The sequence below is a fragment of the Jaculus jaculus genome, chromosome 10, assembly GCF_020740685.1.
Source record: "Jaculus jaculus isolate mJacJac1 chromosome 10, mJacJac1.mat.Y.cur, whole genome shotgun sequence".
NCBI classification, from domain to species: Eukaryota; Metazoa; Chordata; class Mammalia; order Rodentia; family Dipodidae; genus Jaculus; species Jaculus jaculus.
In genome coordinates this window covers 51,222,920-51,243,880 of record NC_059111.1, presented here as the reverse complement: position 1 = coordinate 51,243,880, position 20,961 = coordinate 51,222,920, and the positions used below count along the sequence as shown (strand labels likewise).

Below are 20,961 nucleotides of genomic sequence, written 5' to 3'. Positions count from 1 at the left end.
CATTTCACAATGGAAGAAATACAAATGGCAAATACACACTAATCATCCCTAATCATCAAGGCAATGCAAATTAAAACTACTATGAGATTCCACCTTACCCCAGTAAGTATAGCAAATATCAAAAAATACAATGAAAATAAATGTTGGTGAGGATGTGGAGAAAGAGGAACCCTTATGCACTGTTGGTGGGAATGTAAGATGGTACAACCACTTTGGAAAGCAATATGGAGGCTCCTAAAATAAAACTGACTATAGAGTTACCAACAAACCCAGTTATTCCCTTACTGGGCATATGCCCTAAAAGCTTCATGCCTCAGTTCATGCAGATTTGCTTAACCATGTTTATAGCGGATCAATTCATAATAGCCAAGAGCTGGAATCAACCCATATGTCCATCACTAGATTAATGGATAACTAATATGTGGTATATCTACATGATGGAATTATACATAGCAGTAAGGAAAAATGGTACAATGAAATTTGAAGAAAAATCTTCAAGCCTGGAACAGCTTATTCTCAGTGATCTGATCTCACCCAATCACAGAAAGATAATCACCCCATAGTTTCACTCATCTACAGCTCTTCACCTGAATCTACCCAAGTTGCTGACATACCTACCAAGCCTCTCAAGGACTAGACAATAGGGAGGGTGGGGAGGGAGCAGAGGGTAAGAAAGAGAGGTACACAAAACTGGATCCAAAAGGCAATGGTACCATAAAATTCTACTTCCTAAAAGACAGACCAAATGGATGAACCTCCACCAGGCCCTTAGAGGGAACACCAGATTCACAAGTCCTTGGAAAGAGTATGAAAAATACTATTCATTATCTCTTCCTATTTCTGCTTCTCTCTCCTTCTCTTTCTCTTTCTCTCTCTCTCTCCCTCCCTCCCTCTTCTCTCTCATCCCTCTATCTCTTTTATGTCACTTATCTGGTTCTTCCTTCTCTTCTTGGCTGCTGACCTGTAACTCATGGGACCAGCTGGTGGTAATCATCCACAATGAGCATTTGATCACACAGACCTACAAGGTTTCCCAAAAGAAGACAGATTTATGTCAGAGCACTTGAGGATTCACCACAGGTTATTGGTAAGACTCTACTGCTGAAGACACCATACACTGTTGTTATATAGCATGGAGTGACATGGCAGGAAGCTGGACAGGAGTCAGTCCCCAGACAGCACATCTAGTGCCAGAAGGTTCTACATGAGCAACTGGGGGATAAAGATCAATATCTGTTCAAGCAATGCATGGTCTAACTTACTTAGCTGTAAACAACCTGAGGTGATGCTCATACAAGTGCGATAGTGATGGATATCATGGTGGCAAACCAACTGCTCTCAATTTGGCTAACTGATCTGCTCAGTGGATCAGAACCCAGAGCTGGAGCTGGGAAACAAGTCAGAACCATATCCAAAAATGAACCCACTCTCCACTAAACTATCTCTACAAAACACTGGTTAACACATCTACTTGATGCTAACTTTACTCTTTGTTGGAGAATCTGCTTCTCTTTATCAGATAAATGCAGATCCTGAGGCAAGAACCACCCCCATCATACCTCCAAAGGGCCCCAGATGAAACTAAGAATAATTGGGGAAACATGCAAGACTGCTGTTTTCTTGGCAATCCGGAAACCAGCACAACGGTGAAGGAGATAGACACAGAGAACAATCAACCCCTACCAAACCAGATATCCAGAAACACAGAGGCACCCAAGATCTCAACAGGGAAGTAGACCTAATGTGAACACAATATGGCTCAGGGAGATTTGCAGAAGAGGGGCCAGAAAGAATGTCAGAGCCAAACATTGGGTCATGACAAATAGAGACATTTCCTCATACCTGAAACAAAAAGGCTAACCCCACATTATACAAACCACATACCCCATAAGGAGGGTCCTGGTGGAGCGGGGAGGACAGGGGAAAGACAAACAATGGTACCAACTCAAATGTATTCACTGACTAAAAAAATTTAAAAAATAAAATAAATTAAAATATTTAATACAGAAAAATAAAATTTTATTAATATAGTATTCTAAAAAATAAGGATACCAATATTTCCATCATGGGAATGTGGACAGAACTAAGAGAGATCATTTGAAAGTATCACAATAGTTCCTGATTTCCTGACAAGAATCCAGTGATATTCAGCCCATGTATCTTCTTATTCTCAAACATGCCATTTTCCCATCTATTCTGTTTCTTCTGGCTATGATTCCTCTGTCCTTCAACTATGAACAAGCACCAGTACCATTTCAGTAGCAAGGAGTCAAAATCAGTAGAATCTTGAACTGCAATGAGTTTGTCTTAGTTTAGTAAAAATTGGATTTTAGCAAAAATATTTTTATTACATCTAAGTCTGTATTGGACTGAATTTGGGTCTACATAATAACTTATACAAACTTAAAATACTTATCCCACTAGATGTATTAAAGATAAAGGGCAATACCAGGTGTGGTGACATAAGCAATAAGCATGATTTTAGAAAGTATCTTATCCTCCTAAGTAAGGTATAGATCCATAAGTGGTTTATACATATAAAACAATGTGATATATATGTCATTTTTATTTTTGAGTTTTATAAGTTCATCAACGTGAAAAGAAAATTTTGTTTTAGCAATATTCATATAAGCAGAGTCTGTAGAAGTTTCCTGATTATATTCAATGAATAGTTAGATTTTTAATGTGTAAATAATCTGTTGATAACATTGTCTTTTCCATGGATGAAGTATAAGTAACTGCTTAAGGGTGTAGGTGGAATTTGTCTTTTTGTCATGATCATAATATGAAACCTGTATTGTTTTTCTTTCCTTGTCATAATTCAAATAAATGATATAAATGTGTTCTTGTTTTTTCACCATACAGATGGAGAATTGTACTCTGGAACTGCAGCTGATTTCATGGGGCGAGACTTTGCTATTTTTCGAACACTTGGGAACCACCACCCAATCAGGACAGAGCAGCATGATTCCAGGTGGCTCAATGGTAGGTCATGCATGCAAGAGTACAGACACAGAGCCTATTACTGCATTTTCATTGGAGAACTTTCCTTTTATCCAATATATACTGTGGCTTGAGGTCTGTTAAGCTGCTGACTGGATAGGGTGACTTCATAACTGTGGGTGTGATAATGTTGAGCAAAGAGAAAGGAGAGATGTAAAACGGAGGAAACATTTGCTTTATTCCAAATTTGGAGTTGTTCAGTGGTTAGATACAGAAAGAACAGGAACTGGTCAGAAGCTACTGAACAGAGACAATGGGAAGAGATCATAAGTTGTACTAATTATACCTTATGGAGTTCCCACCACAAGTCTCACAGAGTAGTATTTTTATTCCCTTGACTATAATTCTTGGCTAGTGAGCATCATATCAAAACTGACATCAAAACTCATTTTTCAGTGCTAGGAACATTGCATTGATACTATCCTCAATTAAGTCATATTATTCACATTTAATCTTCAAAAAGTACTTTTTTTTTTTCATTCTATAGCTGAGGAAATAAAGACCAACAGATTATATTACCCAGTAGTGGTAGATTTATAACAAAAACACAATTTATTCAACTTGACACTAACTTAATTACTTAAGCAAGTACATGCTTCTGTCATGTCTGTTATTTTTATAGTTTTTACATAATTGTAGGATTGTGTAAAACATGCAATGTTTTTACTTATTCATTTATACAATAACAAATATGTTATAATAATCTCAAATATCATGGTTACTTTGTATTATTAACTCATGTATTACTGCTTTTAGTATCATTAAAAAATTGCTAATTCCTTGTCATCCATATTTGATCTTTCCCTGGCTCCTTGTGATTTATTAATGAGACTGGAGCACACAGGATACAGTTCATCCATGCATCACTGGGATACTGGATAGTCTCATTCAAAGTATCTTGCAACACTGTTTTTTTCCTCCTAGGAATTACAGTTTATTTCATTACTTCTAGCTTACCTTGTTCTATTTTAGAAAAGTAATATAGTGCCTCTAGACCTCAGTGAAACTTCAGGGAGTATGACCCTTGTGTGGTAATCTTTGTTCTGATTTATCCCATGCTTCAAAGTGACTATTTCAGAACATAAAACAGACCTCAGATCACCTTGCGTGGCATCCCCTCCCCCTGTCATAACATGTCTAATTATCCAATTATCTTTCAGTGTTATGAACAAAGATCTGGATCCTACCTTGCTCATCTGACCTTTCTGCATTTGCTTTTAATTACATTTCTGTGTTTTCATAAATCACTCAATTTGCATTTACTTTGTCATACTTGATTTCTTTCTTTCCTTTTTACTTCCTTTCTTTCCTTTTTTCTTTCTTTCTTTTTTTTCTTTCTTTCCTCTTCCCTCCCTCCCTCCCTCCCTCCCTCCCTCCCTCCCTCCCTCCCTCCCTCCCTCCCTCTCTCTCTCTCTCTCTCTCTTTCTTTCTTTCTTTCTTTCGTGTCTTCAGTGTCTTCCCTTGATCTGAAATTTTGTTCCTTGTCACATGAAATACCTTAGTACTCAGTTACTCAACATGTTCACCACCTGTAGCTGCTTTCAATCTAACTTTAATCCAACATTCTATTCCTATGTCACTCTTCTTCTAAAGTTCATACATAGCATTCTATAGCGTTTTATCAAGCTTCACTTAGACCACCTCTCCTGAAATATTTGTCACCATTTACAACATTGTCAAAGTAGTCACTTTTCTGTGTCCCTTGTTTCTTGTTTTCCCATTTCATCCAAACTTGACTTCAGTTTCTCCTTCTCATGTGAAGTTAAGAAGATGAATAAAATTATCAGGATTACAAAAACTTTAGTAATACATAGGTATTGGGAATATAGTCAGATCTCACCTCCTGTGAGAGTGACAAAGACATATAATGGTGCCTGAGTCAATATCTAAGAACTTGATTTTATGCTGAGTTAATTAAAAGGACATGTGCAGAACACCAAAAGCCAAAGGACAAATGTTAAACTCACGTATTAAACTTTGCATGTGTGTGCAAGACAGGGAGGATTAGTTGGAAAACCTCTCTTTTAAAATTATTACCCACAAAATGGAAATAGTTGTGTGGGAGAGAAAATGTTTGTTTTATACTGCAACAAGGTACCTTTGATCTACAATGTACTCCAAGGGTCATACAGATTTTCACTGTCTGTGAGAAACAAAATCTCATAAGAATGTGGAGTAGTACAAAGGCTGGAAGAGTATACATTTCCTTTATGGCCTTGGAAGAAAAAGTCATCAAGTTAAAGCTGCTTTTATGCTACACACTCAAATGTTGACAGTCGAATGTAAAGAATTTACACTGTGGGAAAACACAGTCATTGTCCCCAGTTCTGTACTTCATCTCCGAAATGTGCAACTCATTTGAGAATTCAGTTATCAGTGTCTCAGAACTGAATGTGAGAACAGAGTTTTCCAAATTAACAGAAAGGTTACATCTGACAGCATGCAGAAACCAGACAGCTGTGAACCGGAGGATATAGACATGTTTGAGATAGAGCCACAGGACCATGAATCCCTAGCCTGGAGAAATTAAATAGCATTTCAGAATACAAATTCAGAAAACATAATGCTTACACCCTCATGCATAAAATAAGTGAGTTCTGAAGCACTGTAAGATATTTTTTTCAGAAATATTTGGGTCCATGAAATTGATTTAGTCCTAGTCTTAATTTATAATTAACTTCATCTTACTTTATAATTCTCAAACCAATTTGTGTCTTTTGAAAATAATGATTGATTAATTTTAGATGTCTTTTTTACAATTTATTTTTATTTATTTATTTAAGAGAGGTAGAGAGAGAGAGAGAATGTATGTGTCAAGGCATCTAACTGCTGCAAATGAACTCCAGCTGTAGGTGCTACCTTGTGCATCTGGCTTACATGGGTCCTGGGTAATCAAACCTGAGTCATTGGCTTTGCAGGCAAGCACCTAATGCTAAGCCATATCTCCAGCCATGGATGATTTTTTTAATTTTTGTTGTTAATAAAAACAAATTTATCTTTTGTGGTAAATAAAAATAGAACAACAGTTATATAAATTGGATCTTTCAATCTCATTTTTAGAGTAAAATTAACTACTTTAACAATTACTCCTTTTGACATTTTTATAGCAGTGTCAAGCAAGGTTTGCCTTCAAGTTTAATACAAAGAAAAATGTGGGAAGGAATAGACATAAAGAAAGTTAGAAGATATGAAATCTACAGATGTTTTTATAATTAGTATATGACAACTTCCCACATTTTTATGTTAAGCCTTAATTTAAAGTTGCTAATGGTAAGAATAATATTTGATTTTAGAAGTCTAGTGGCTTAAGTTTGGAATGATGTGCTAAAATTCAACTTTATTCTTGTGCTGCCTAAATTCTTCCAATAACATATGGTCTTAAACTTAAATTCCAAATTTAACTTTTACTAATTCAGAAATTTAGTTAATTTTATTTTCTTTGTACATAAGGTATTATTAGGGTATTGTCTAGCCCACATTATTTTTCTGTTTCATGAAAAATATTAGTTGGATTAGTATTATAATTTTATGTAATTTCAAAGAAAAACTCTAGTCCTTAAAATATTGTTTTTTGAGTTCTGCCCTTCTTTTTGATGTAAGGATGACATTACCTACTTCCTGCAGTTAGTATGAAAAGATGACCACATAATACAATTTCCTACACTTAGTATGAAAAAGATGACCACATAACATTTTATGAAAAGCATAGAAGAACAGCTAAGCCTTAATAAGTACTTCTATAACTAGCTCTGTGCCCTTTAGCCTAGTCCCATTGGTTAAGGCATGTTTGGGAAGCTTTGTGGGACTCATTTTGTAAGTGATTATACTGGAGCCAGGGTGAAAGGGCAGCCCAAGCTGGGTTTAATATAGGAAACCACATGGATCCTTGAGAGAACCAAGACCCAGTGAACACAAACAGACCTAATTACATGCCAGGAGTGTGAGGCCTTCCCATTCATTTCAGGAAGACCTGTTTTCTTTTAGTGAAATTTCCTAAAAGGATCGTGCCTGTGGACAGACTGACCCTTTTTTTTTTTTTTTCTGTAATTGAAATGGTATGTCAGTGATCACTCCACTTCTCCTCCCTTGTAAAATTCATACCAGGATGACCGCCTTCACCTAGGATCAGTATAACTTCCTTTCTGTGGTTATGTTCTAGGATACTGCAGATTTTCACAAGATTCAAATTTCTCCACAGGATACATTTTTAGAAAAATAAACCAAGAAACAGGACTTCAAATAAAATGAGTAACCATATTAATTCTGGTAGCAGATATACAATCTCTAATCACTTCTGCAACTCTTTTAATGAACTACCTTAATTCTACCATGTTTACAGGCATAACCATGTCAGAGTATTAAATTACATCATTCTTTAATAAGTAAAATGAATTATCAATTTGCATAATGCCATACTTCTAATGATATCATGTCGGATTGGTCCTGTTGCTCAAATAAATGAGAAATATTTTTGCTGACCTTTGGAGAAAAACCACTCCATTAGCCTTAATTTGCAGTTATGTCACCAGACAAGTGCTACATAAGTTGAGTGTTCCTTCAGTTCAAACAACAGAAACAATGAAGATCTTCATAGTGCTTGAGTGAGACAAGAGGGTGCCATATTTTTTAACATTGCATTTCAGTTATCAAGGAATTTTCTCTGTACTTATTAGTTGGCAATGCTGGGATATTAGTATGAATAATCAAAGAAATAAAATAATGATTTTTTTCTAAAATATTTTACTAAAATTGTTATAAAATTTGATCATGTAGTACCTTAAGTTTGTCTATCGGTACCTAACTATATCCCCATAGTAACCTATTGTGATTTTTCACAAATGTAGTTCCAGAACATTTTTCATCTATTAACACAAATCTCACAAAAGTATAGTATTTTCAATGAATAAATGTGTATCATGACATTATTCATTTTTAAATGATTAGAAATTATATAAAAATCACTGAATATACCTTTTTTTCTTAAGCAACTACAAATTACTAGATAATACCATCCCTCAGTGTCCCTTCCCTGATTCGTGTGTTCTGAGTCATCTTTTGTCTAAGTAACAATACTGATTTTAACTAGTATTGTTTGAAATTATATTGAACAAATGAATGAAATGAATTAATCTTCAATGTAAAAATTAACACTGGCAATATGCTCTTTTTTAAGTCTCTTCAAAAAAATGTAGCTTAATAAATTTGTTAGGATGAGTTATTTTAATATTTTGCAGGATATGCTAAAAATTACAGTTCTAAAGTGTGATATGTTAGACACAACTTTTGAATCAGTGAATAAAGAACAGGTTTTTAAATAATTAAAGTAGAAAAAGCATAAGTAGTATTACATTTACTCAAGTCAGACTCAGTTTTTAAATTAAAATCACATAAAGCAAGATGAGATGATAGCTTAGAAAATTCGTTAAAGCTTACTTCCGTTTCCCTCTAGGTTTTAGCATTTTTCCCTCTCTCTCTTGTCTCACCATCAATTTAATGAATACTGAGTCTGTCTCTTCTGACTTCCTCTTCCATAGGCACTACCTTCAAAGTGTGGAGGGGCTCAGTAGGGATTTACTGCTGACTTGGTAATCCGGGTGTCCTATGCTCAATGGCATTAGGCAAGAGATTTACCCAGAGAAGTGGATACCATGACAATACATGTAACCATGGTGTGACTGGCCTCTCTGACATGGCTCTCAAAAGCCTTCCCTCTGTGCAAACAGAAGTCTGTTTGCAAATTAATTAGTTTTTGGCGGCAGCTTGATTGTTGACCCAGAGTTTGTAAAGTGGAAAAACAATCCGATTAGTGTGCTCAGAGCAAAAGACCAGTGTGCATTTGTGTGTGGCATGCTCAACTATTCAAGTTGTGAATGGAGGGAAACAAATTCGCTTCTGAGAAGCCTCAGCAGAGGTTAAGTGTGATGAGCTGGGAGCGTCCCAGCAGCAGGGCCTGGGAATTAAAGGATTTTAGCTCAATGCAGCAGAATGACAGAAAGTAATGTGTTGAATTTTAATGGCATGGATGGTTTCCTCAAAAATAAATGCCACATGTTATATTATGAGTGTGAGGAAAAATTTCACAGTATTATTAAATATTCATTGTAGGCTTGACACAGAGTTTCATGATTTCAAACACTTTCAAGTTGGAAGATACTTATTCGTCTCACAAAGCTGATAAGATAATATGTAGATGAAAAAGAAATAATCATAGAGTAACCTGGTTATTCAGATGATGAACTGTTTGCATGTTTACCCTATTATTAGTTAAGATACAATTTTTGTAGTTCCTATAAATTCAATTTGAATTATATTAAAATGTTGACTCATGGGGATATATATTCTGCATGTGTTTTTATACATTCTGTTGTAGAAAAGTATGCCTAAAACTAATATAGGCTAACAGCTAATGTAGGATAAAAGATTTTGGATACAATGTATGCTGATTAAATTTTATTTTAATCAATAAGTTACTTATTATGCTTGCTTCTATGAGACTACTTAAAATTGCACATTGTATATTATTTCCTTTATATTTAGACACAAGTAGGAGATGACTCAGGAACAACAGTACTAATAGCTATGATAATATGTTCTCATTCAGAAATCATTGATGTCTCTCAATTACAAAGAATATTGAGGCCAGACTTCACTGCCTGCCAGCTCCTAACCTTAATACTAATAGTCACTCTAATATCAAACACAACTGTAATCAACTCAAGTGGAGCTGCTGGTCCTCAGACTTTGTCTTATTTTTAACTTTGGCTTCATCATCTCTCAGTAGATACTAAATATTGCCTTCTGTGAACCTCAAGAGCATTGGGAAACATGTTTTTATTTATAACTTGGTTTAACACCCAGCTTCATCCTTTAAGACACATAAAGAAAAAAAAAATAATGAATCTAATTCATTAGTCTTGGAGTAAACTGCCTCACTATATGTCACAGGCCCCCATTCATTCATTTTGTGACTTTGGGAATGATTATTTTGTGCTTAGCATGAATATATGATTTTAAATGAAATCAATTGATAATGTTATTCTATGCTGTTTTACTGGGCAGTGGGGGAGTACAGTTCATGTGGAGTAGTGAGAAGAATATCAAATAATATGACAATACATAGGGTGACTGGGAGGCTGTGCTTCTATTGTGCACAAATAGAGGACACTGAAGGAAATTTTGGTATCTAACACAATGAAAAGTCTCCATTTCTTTCTTCTTCTTTCCTACCATTTTGTCTTACTCACTAATGTGATAATAGACTCTTAGTATGTTAGAAAGATATCAAATATTTAGATTTAGTATTTATCTAATAAAGGATTGTTTGTCATATACTATTTTATAAAATGAGCACATTAAATTTAAGAAGAACAATAACCAAAGATAAACTTTTTATTTTTTATTAGTTATGTACACAATGTGTATACAGTCATATTGGTACCATTGTTAGCCTCCTCTCTGTCCTCCCTCTCTGCAGGGACTATCCTCATTGGGGAACATGGGTCATGCATTGTGGGGTTAGCCATCAGTTATAGGTGAGAAGCAATGTCTCTGTGCACAATGACCCAATGTGTGGCTCTAAAGTTTAAGAAAAGGTGTTCTGTGTTGGTATTGTAATAAGTACACTTATTACTTAAGTGAAGGAACAATTAAGTTACTATTTGTTGCTAAATGTTTGTATATTCATTTGCAAGGAAAATAAGAATGATAGAAAAATGAAAGGGAGAGGGAAAGGATGGATGTGCCAGGGCCTCTTGTAACTGCAAATAAACTCCAGATGCATGCACAACTTTGCACATCTGGCTTTATTTGGGTACTGGGAATTCAAACTCACACCATCAAGTTTTGTGAGCTAGACCTTTAAGTCCTCCTGTGATATTTCTCCAGCACAAGTTACTACAATTTTAAGCTTTGTCCAATCTTATGGCCATCACGGTGTTAACTGAATATATAGCTCTAAGAAAATCACCCCTTTGTTATCAGATAATTTACATTTTAATTATTTCCATGAAGAGACATTCTTAATTCTTGTGTTGTGGTGAAGCGCAAGCGTTTCTAGAATAACGATCTCTGCTTTGCACTCTAGCTGAGTATCAACAGACAGCTGCTACACTTCTCTATTCTCAAATTTCCCTTTCTACTTCAAAAGACCACAAAAATGAGATCTCTTCTCATTTTTTTGTTATAAGGATGGAATGTGAATGAATTAATGTACTGGAAAAGTGGCCACTGTATCCAAACGCAAGAAAAAATAAAATACCAGTTGATGTTACCACTATTTGATCAGTCAGTCCACAGTTAACACTGGATATTTCAGATTGGGGAAATAAAGACACCTCAGCACTTCGTCACTTAGAATTCAGTAAGCTGAAAACTCTCTACCTGAGTAGTAACAGGCTTCCAAGAAAACAAAGTCAATGATCAAAAATCAAGAGTAAATGAGGTATGATTAACTATGCCTTTTCCAAATGCTGAGTATGTAAGGCTTTGTTCCTAATGATGACCACTCATTCAGGTGAAAATAAATCTAGTACTACTTTCCTTCATTAAATGAACATAAATTTTCTAAAATTACTGGCATGTTTTTACTAAGTTACATAGGGCAAAATGGTATTTGTGAAATTCCAAGCTTCTCATGTCAACTAAATACAAATTATAAAATATAATTCAAAGAAAAAGTTTGAAAATTGTTTGTTTATAATACCACTTACTAATAGAAGTTTTAAGTGTTTTTAGATGTCCAGAAAAGGAAAATGTTCAAGATGGAAAAGTTTGAGTAGCCATGTGATTGTAGAAATTGAGCAAGCAAACATATAAACTCCTTCACACCAGTGCCTGCTCTCAGCTGCATGCTGTATTCCCCAACACATTTTTGTAGTACACATATATTTTTAATTTTTTTATTAATTTATTAATTAATTCAGCAAATGCAGTCAGTTTGGTACCATTATTAGCCTCATCCATGACCTCCCCATTGGCCTCTCCTTGTTGAGGTATATGGGCTGTGCATTGTGGAGTTAGCCCACAGTTATGGGCAGGATAAATGTCTCTGCATATCATGACCCAACATGTGGCTCTGACATTCTTTCCACTCCCTCTTCTGCAAAATTTCCCTGAGCCATGTTGGGTTCATTTTTGGTCTGCTTCAGTGATGAGGTGTTGGGGGCCTCTGAGGCTCTGGCTCTCTGATTTGGTAGGAGTTGATTTTTCTCTGTATTGGTCTCTTTCCCCCTTGTGCTGGTATCTGGTTCATCAGGAAAACAGCACCCTTGCTTGTTTAACCAATTTTTCTTAGTTTCAGCTGGGCCCTTTTGAGGTATGATAGGGTGGCTCTCTCCTTAGGATCTACATCTATCTGAAAAAGAGAAGCAAATTCTCCAACAGAGAGTAAGTTAGCACCAGGACAAATGAGATAACCCTTAATTTTTATAGAGAATTTAATAGGTGTAGGCCTTCTTGTAGCCTATGCTTGATGGTAGCTTGATATTGGAAAGTGAGCTAATGTTTGGATATGGTTCTGACTTGTTTCCCAGCTCCAGCTATGGGTCCCATACCACTGAGGGGATCAGTTAGCCAAATCAAGAGAGTTGGTTCCCCACCATGGCTGTGTGCCTCTATTGCACTTGTGTGGGCATCACAACAGGTTATTTGCTGCTAAGTAGGTTAGACCATGAGTTACTTGGACAGATATTGGTCATTTTCCCCCAATTGCCCCTGTAGCACCTTCTGGCACTAGATGTGCTGACTGTCTGTGGACTGACTCTCTCCTGGCCTCCAGCCATACCATTCCATTTTAAGTGTCAACTGTATATGGTGTCTTCAGCAGTAGGGTCTTACCATTAACCTTTGGTGGGTCATCAAGCGTTCTGACAGAAATCTGTCTGTCTTTTAGGAAACCTTGTAGATCTCTCTGGTCAAAAGCTCATTGTGGATGATAGCCCCATGCTGGTATTGGTAGTTACAGGTCAGTGCCCACAAAGAAAATGAGGAAAAAGATAACTGATATACAAGAGCTAGAGAGAAGAGAGAGATACAGAGAGGGAGGAAGAGAGAGAGGGAGGGAGGGAAGATGTAGAGGCTTTAGGTTAGACTTGATCCTACACTCTCCAGTGCCTTGTGGTTCAGGTGTTTCCTGTAAGGGCCTGATGAAGTTTCAGCCATTTGGTATGCCTTTTAGGAAGTAGAATTTTATGGTACCATTGCTGTTTGGGCCTAGATTTTTGTTTCCCACCCCTGTGATGCCCTCCCCTCCCTCTCCATCCATCCTAGTATCTAGTCTATAAGATGCTTGCTGGATATGTGAGGTATATTTTGAATTTTAAAATTTTATTTAGTTATTTACTTTAAGCACAGAGAGATAGAAGAGAGACAAGGAGAGAGAAGAGAAAGAGAAAAAGAGAAAGTGTGTGTGTGTGTGTGTGTGTGTGTGTGTGTGTGTGTGTGTGTGTATACACTCACTGGGGCCTACAGCCACTGCAAATAAACTGCAGATGCATGTGCTACTTCATCTGGCTTTAGATAGAATCTGGGGAATTGAATCTAGGTCATTAGGCTTTGCAGGTAAGCACCTTAACCAGTAAGCCATTTTTTTCATCCCTATTTTGCTTTTTAAATTGCATAACACTATATATTTGATATTATGATTAATTAAAATCTTATAAATTAATAATTAAGGATATACTTTTGACAACTGGTTATAATTTATTATTAGTAGGAATATGAATAAATTGAATGGCTATAGCATTCTTCATTGAAACTGTAATTTTTGTTATTCCACTAGAAGATTTCTTAAAGTATAACTCTTTTTACACATTATATAGGCTAACAACATAAAGGATCCATCAAAAATGTGTCTCTTCAATATGTGTATAATGTTTTTCTAAATGTAAATCAAAATACACTCATTTGCTCATTTAATCTGTAATTTTAAAAGATCCTAGGACTTCCAGACCAAGGAAAGTTATTCTAGTTCTAAATTTCTAAGAGTCTAAGAATTAATGCAGGCAATTTGTGTCAGTGGATTTTGTATTTCTTTTGGGAAAATATAGACTTTTCCGTTTCCCCTACGTGGTAGTTTGAATAGATCTCCCCCCTCACCCAATATATTCCATGTTTTATTACTCTGTAGTTTGGATCTGCAGCCACCTAGCTGGGGGTGTCACTGGGCAGATCTTAAGTTGTGGAAGTGGATTTGAAATTCCAATCCAAAGATACGCAAAGTTCCTAGTTCCACCCAGAGTAAATAGAATGTTCTGAGTGCCTTTTGGTTTGTGGCTTCTCTCTGTCTAGTTGGTCCTTTAAGAGAGGGACAACTTCTTCTACCATTACGGAACTTGCCCTGAAACTGTAAGCTTCAGTAAATATCTCTTCCTCCATACTGTTCCTGGACTGGAAGTTCATTTCAGCAAACCTGAAGCTGTCTGCTACAGAAATTGGTACCTGAATGTGGGATAAAATGAATCTGTGTGGATTTTGGTCCTTTGCAACTTTGTTTTGAGGAATAGAAAGGGACTTGGTACTTACACCTGAATATGCCTTCTGGAGTGGTAAGCCAAGTTTTTTGGACTAGTCTGATGAGAGTTTGAGAATGCTAAGTGCAGTGCGACTTGTATTTGGAGGCTCAGTTTATGAACTTGGAGGCTTGGCTTATGAACTTTCTAAGGAGAAGGAAAGACTGCAATGGACTTTTGGGCTACTGGCATAAGGGGTGTCTGCATGCTGATGCCCAGACAGAGACAGTTTGATCCAGATTAAATTGTAATGGACTGATGTGCTTGGCTAAAGATAAGGAACTGAGAGATTTAAGATTTTAAGTTGGAAAACATCAAGCAAGTTAAAATTATAGGCACTAAGACTGGTTTTCGGTTACTGAAGCTTCTATTTTCAAACACATTCGCAATCTTAAGGAAGATGGTCAAACTGCTTTATTTTAAAACAATGGAGAGGATGTCCGAAAGATGACTGATAGAAATGCAAACTCTAGGAAAGAGTTGGCTGGAGAAGAAACCTGCTTTTCAAGGTCATGATTTATTTCAACCCTGAGTTAAGAATATGGTTGTGTTCTGAACACCTGGCATTGATTTCAGAAGCATGAAAAAAATGTGTGGAGTTTTCAGTAAATGTACATGGTTCCAAGAGTTGCTGCTGAGATGCAGCATGAGGTGATGTGATGCCCTGATAGGCTGGCAAAGCTATTGGAAGAATGACCATGTTTTTCCTGGATACCTGAAAGCATTTTGGATATACCAGGACTATACAAGGGCTACTGCGAAGGGTGTTAGCTAAGGATGGAAGTTTTACCTGGCTATTCAGCCCAGCTAGAGGGGCAGAATTGGAAAACCTGAGTTCTGTCAGTCACTGGTTAGGATTGAACTTGAACTGCAGACATTTGATGCTTGTTGAGTTTGCATTGTTTTAGTCTGTCCTTGCTGTGCCTTATACCAGTTAAAAATGTTTACTCTGGGTCTTTATTTGTTGAAAGTATTTAATTTCTTTGATTTTACAGGACTCACAGCTAAGAGAAAATCTTAACTCTCAGAGAAGACTTGGGGACTTTGAAACTATCTTGAGATGGTCAAGATGGTGGGGACCTTTGAAATTGGACTGAATACAATTTAAAATGTGTGATGGTTTTTGATCTATTGGGGACCAGGGGCAGAATGTGGTAGTTTGAATATATGGGCTCCAATCTATTCTATCTCTTATTAGTATGTCATTTGGTTTTGCAGCCACTTGGCTGGAGGTGTCACTGGGCAAATCTTAAGGTTTGATGGTGGGTTTGAAATTCCAATCTAAAGATATGCAAAGATATCCACCTCAAGTTCCTGGAGTGTGCTATGTGGATTTTGGCTTTTGTCTTTTGTCTTGTGGCTTCTCTGTCTGTGCTTGGTCCTATAAGAGTAGGGCCAAGTTCTGCCATTATGGAACCTCCCCTGGATCTGTAAGCTGCAATAAATATTCCTTCCTCCATAACTGTCCCTGTTCTAGAAATTTATCTCGGTGAACCTGAAGCTGTATACTATACTATACTATATAATAGGATTTCAACTACATGGTTGTGTTATAGGCTTATACTTTGTGCTATGACCCATTGATAGATAGTTTTAGTGTCATTCATATTTTTCTTGTTGGACAATGTCAATGCTGATATTGAACTCACATCTATTCTTTAAGTGCTTAACATACAACAAATAAGGTTTTCTTTGTCAAATGTGTTTTTAAACATATTTAATTAAGAAAACTACTGTAGAAATTATGACTATTATATGTTAACTGAGATACAAAACAATTATGAGTCATAATTAAAATATGTACATTCTGAAAAAAGTAAATAAAATACACTACCTCAAACTTCACTCACTTTTAGATGAATTGAAAAATAATATAGTGATACTAATCATATTATAAGACATGTTTTAGGGCTAAGATAGATCAACAAGATGATTAATCTGGTCAGGAATTTGGTCAAGTACTTTTATGTGACTCTTGCTGCCATATTGAATATTTTGGTTGAAATGAAATGATTGCAATAATGAAATGATACTATCTACCAAAAAAGGTCGAATGTAAAGTCCCCCTGTTGTGTTATTCTTTTCTGAAAAGATTTATCTTTATTTATTTATTAGAGAGAGAGAGAGAGGGAAAGGGGTGGGGGAGAGATAGTGAGAAAGGGCATGCAAGGTCTTCCAACTACTGTAAATGAACTCCAGATGCAGGCACCACGATGTGAATATGGCTTACATGGGACCTGGAGAATTGAACCTGGATCTTTAGGCTTCACAGGCATACACTTTAACTGCTAATCCATCTCTCCAGCCCATGTCACTATTTATTTCTTTCTAGTAATAAGGGATTTAAAACATTACATCCTTTGTAGATAATATGGTAAATTCACGTGATTTCATGATTTGATCAAGCAGTCAGTGACCTAATAATAAAATTCCATTGTGATTGCTTTTGGGAGATCTTGAGATAAATGAATATTAACTCATTCATATTAATATTACTCATAAACTTTGAAATTTTTCTATTTATTTGCCTAAAACTGTTTATATTTTTTTCCTTGTCCTTATAAAATGAGAATATTCTTTAGCTGAACATTGTACAATACTGTACAATATTGGCTGGAGTAAGGAGGATGGCAAAAGACATGAGAAAAAAATCATTTCAGACAGTTAGAAAATCCACTTCCTAAATGCCATGTCATAGAGTTAAGTAAATTCTTCAGTTGTTCACATTTAGGTTGATTTTGCCATCTTGATTTTGTATAAATGAGCTACAACTCAATTTCTTACCACTTTCTATAAATGACTCATAATTTCCTGTAATTTATCCTCTAAAAGATAACATTTTAGATGTAAGCATTATTAGTCCATTACTAGAGAATATTCTGGTAGGCACGGCAAAGAAAATTTTCTCAGATAACTCTTGAACATAACTGAAGAAGCTGAGTAAGCCATTAGTATTCTGACTGATTATTTGGAGCTCTTAAATGTTTTCTAGGAAGGGAATGAATAATAATCATGTAGAAGAAAAATAGTTGTGGCAATCTATCAGTCAACAATTTTGAAAGGATCTGCAAAAAAAGATGAAAGGGAGAGATTAAGGCAAGTTAAAAAGAAAGAATTTCAAATGGGTAATGACTATACCTATTCTGGCTTTTGCCATTGTCAATCAAAATAAAGATGCATCATCATATGAAATTTATATCATCACAAATTGAAATTAAAACTCAAAAATTATACCATAAAATCTTCTTTCGAAAAGTTTTAACCTTAAAGTTTATAAAGTACATGTCATGCATACTAAAGAATTTTTCACAAGTTCTGAGAATGGCAAATGTTTTTTGGAACATTTTTCAATTCCTAAGTGGTATTCAATCATTTTATAGCTGGCCATATGGTTGACAGTAAAAACAACAAAGATACTGAATAATGTTGTAGTATAGAGGAAAAAAGAGCTACATTATTAACAGGGAATTAATCATAGGTATTTCATCATATTCATCTCAATTACTACTGCTCAATTTTTAATGAATATCTTCTGTTTCCTAAGGTCTAGTCTCATTGCATTCAGCAGTGTTTCTACTTATCTGTACATAACTTAAGGTTATTATCACAGATTAATTATTATTAGCATAGACTGCTTTCCTCCCTCTGTTCACGTATTGATCTTTCTATGTCCTTCTAATCTAATCTGTGTAACCTAAGGACTTGTTCAACTCTTCAAGTCCCACATAAACCAGATGTACAATGATGCAAGCTTGCAGGGCTACACATGAGCACAAGGCAACACATGCATATGGCGTTTGATTACAGTGGCTGGAGGCCATGGCACACCAGTATTCTTTCTTTCTCTCTCTCTCTCTCTCTCTCTCTCTCTCTCTCTCTCTCTCTCTCTCTCTCTCTCTCTCACACACACACACACACACACACACAAAGCAGTCTGTTGGACTTGCCTCAAAAAAAAAAAATACATAAATAAGAGGAGGGTTCTCATTTGTATTGGGACAGAGAGGAGGGAAATGACAGTACTAACACATGAAGTGTCTACATGCACTAATTAATAAAAAAAAAAAACAAGAATTAGATGCCTAAAGTAATAATTCAAATTCTATATTTATAGGATAGTATTTTAATTGCATATTTTGCTCTTTGCAAAAATAGTAAAGATAGGGAGCCATCCAATTTATGTTTATCTGAATGTGTTCTGCAGAAATTTAGAAAAAGCTAGCAATATTGATGCCATGTTACAAGCCATAAGGACAACAGATAATTATGGTCCCTGAAAAGTTAGTAATTGCATGAAAAAATAGTACAGATAGGAATTACTTACATAAATATTTTTGGAAGATAAGGTATAAGAATGTAACTTAAAAAAAAAAAAGCAAAGATTTTCCAATGTTAAAGAATTCTATCCTACAGTGGTTGACAGGATACAGGATTATATTATTTGGGCATAGCTTAAATCACTGAAAATTTAGATTGTTAAAGATCTTTCCACTAATGTGTCCTCTTACCTCCACACAAACATCATGGCATTTGTCCTTGCACATACACATACATGATTCAAAAAGGAAGAGGCAGACGGGCATGGTGGCACACACCTTTCATCCCAGCACTTGGGAGGCAGAGGTAGGAGGATTGCCCTGAGTTCGATGCCACTCTGAGACTCCATAGTGAATACAGGTCAACCTTGGGTAGAGTAAGACCCTATCTCGAAAAATCAAAAAAAAAAAAGGAAGTGGAAAACTCTCTTATATCTCACTTTTTAGAGCTCAAGAATGACAAGGGTGGAGTAAAGAAAGACTTCATTATTTAGATTGCTTGCTCAGGATATGATCTAAGTGAGGTCCCTATTATTAATCTTCAGTGGCTATTTAACATTTAATTATATGTAATTAATTAACATTAATAGCTAGCAGGTTCATTTAACCTGCTGAGATATAAATGCAGACTAAATGTCTTCTTTGAAAAACATGAGTAGATTTTCTAGCAACAATCATTAAAGATTTTTATTATACTGCTTGAATCATTCCACTGGGAAAGTATTGGATTAAAATAACCACAAACACTTTCATGATAGTTCACAAAAATCTTTCACAAAAAATTATTGCCAGAAAAAATAAAAATGAATTAACTATCTTGCATCATAAATAGACTAGGACATCTATTTAATCATATATAATAAACTAGTGATATAGCAGTAACAGTAACAAAGACTTTCAGATATGTAACTATCATTTCTTTTTTTTAATTTTTTTGGTTTACTTTTTATTTATTTATTTGAGAGCGACAGACAGAGAAAGAGGCAGAGAGAGAGAGAGAGAATGGATGTGCCAGGGCTTCCAGCCACTGAGGATGAATTCCAGATGCGTGCACCCCCTTGTACATCTGGCTAACGTGGGTCCTGGGGAATCGAGCCTCAAACTGGGGTCCTTAGGCTTCACAGGCAAGCACTTAACCACTAAGCCATATCTCCAGCCCTATTTCTTTCTATTAATTTTTTTATACAACCTACTACAAGGGAAATCTAAATAGTTTTCTTTTTTTAGCATAAAATGGAATGTAACCTGAATGTGGAACCACATGTTATGCATTTATGGTCACAATTTTAAATTTTATGCTGTGTCTTAAGTTACAAATCAAAGGTGAGTGGTATAGGTATATATTTATATTTGTGTATATAATAAGTAATATCCTCTATATTAAAATGTCTAAATTTTATAAGTAGAATAACAATTTTTACTATTTATTTTACATTTACATATAATTGTAAAATTATGAAAAAATCTTTCAGTAATTAAGAACAGAACAAAAAAAGATTAGGCAAGCAAAAATAATCTTATTACTAGTGTGAAACATGAATTATTTGTGAAAGATGAAACTAATGTATAGCTGATTAAACAGGGTATTCAATAAGAATTATTTTCCACAAAAACAGATTACTTTGAAAAATGTACTATAAATGGTCTGCTTTTCTGCCTTGAATTTCCTTCTCCATGTAACTATGGATTTTTTTCCAAAGCAAAACTGTTATTGTATCTTAAGAACAAAAGCTACAGAAACTGCTAATTACACTGCAATTAAACATATTTTTCTACCTGGAAAGGTTCCTGAATTTATGATATTTTTGAGAACATTTTCTCACCAGAAAATGAGAGAAGTGCTGAATTGGCTCTGCTGTTGTAATCAGGATAATTAAGTTCTATCTGTAATAATAGTCATGCTATTAAAAAGTTGCCAGCATATGTGTCAAATGCACGATGACCTAGATCTTTCTTGGTCCCTGAATCATTATTTCATTTAAAGAATCAGGACACATTCCTGAAGGTATCTCCTTCTAACTAGACCTCAGGGCTTAAGCTGTGGCAATGGAAAGAAATGAGCCCCTGTAAATGTTATTTTTTAATGAGTACTCAACCTATTAACAAGCCCAGGAAAATGGGTGTACATCACAAAA

General features: G+C 35.4%; 1 protein-coding gene across 2 annotated transcripts in view; it reads left to right on the top strand.

Moving 5' to 3' along the window:
• The window catches only part of Sema3a (semaphorin 3A), a 427,884-nt gene that overhangs the window by 327,403 nt on the left and 79,520 nt on the right, over positions 1–20,961 (top strand). For both annotated transcript variants that reach the window (XM_045160315.1, XM_045160316.1), the window contains exon 7: positions 2,866–2,985. In XM_045160315.1, the coding sequence (XP_045016250.1) occupies positions 2,866–2,985 (120 nt within the window). The remainder of the gene's footprint in view (positions 1–2,865; positions 2,986–20,961) is intronic.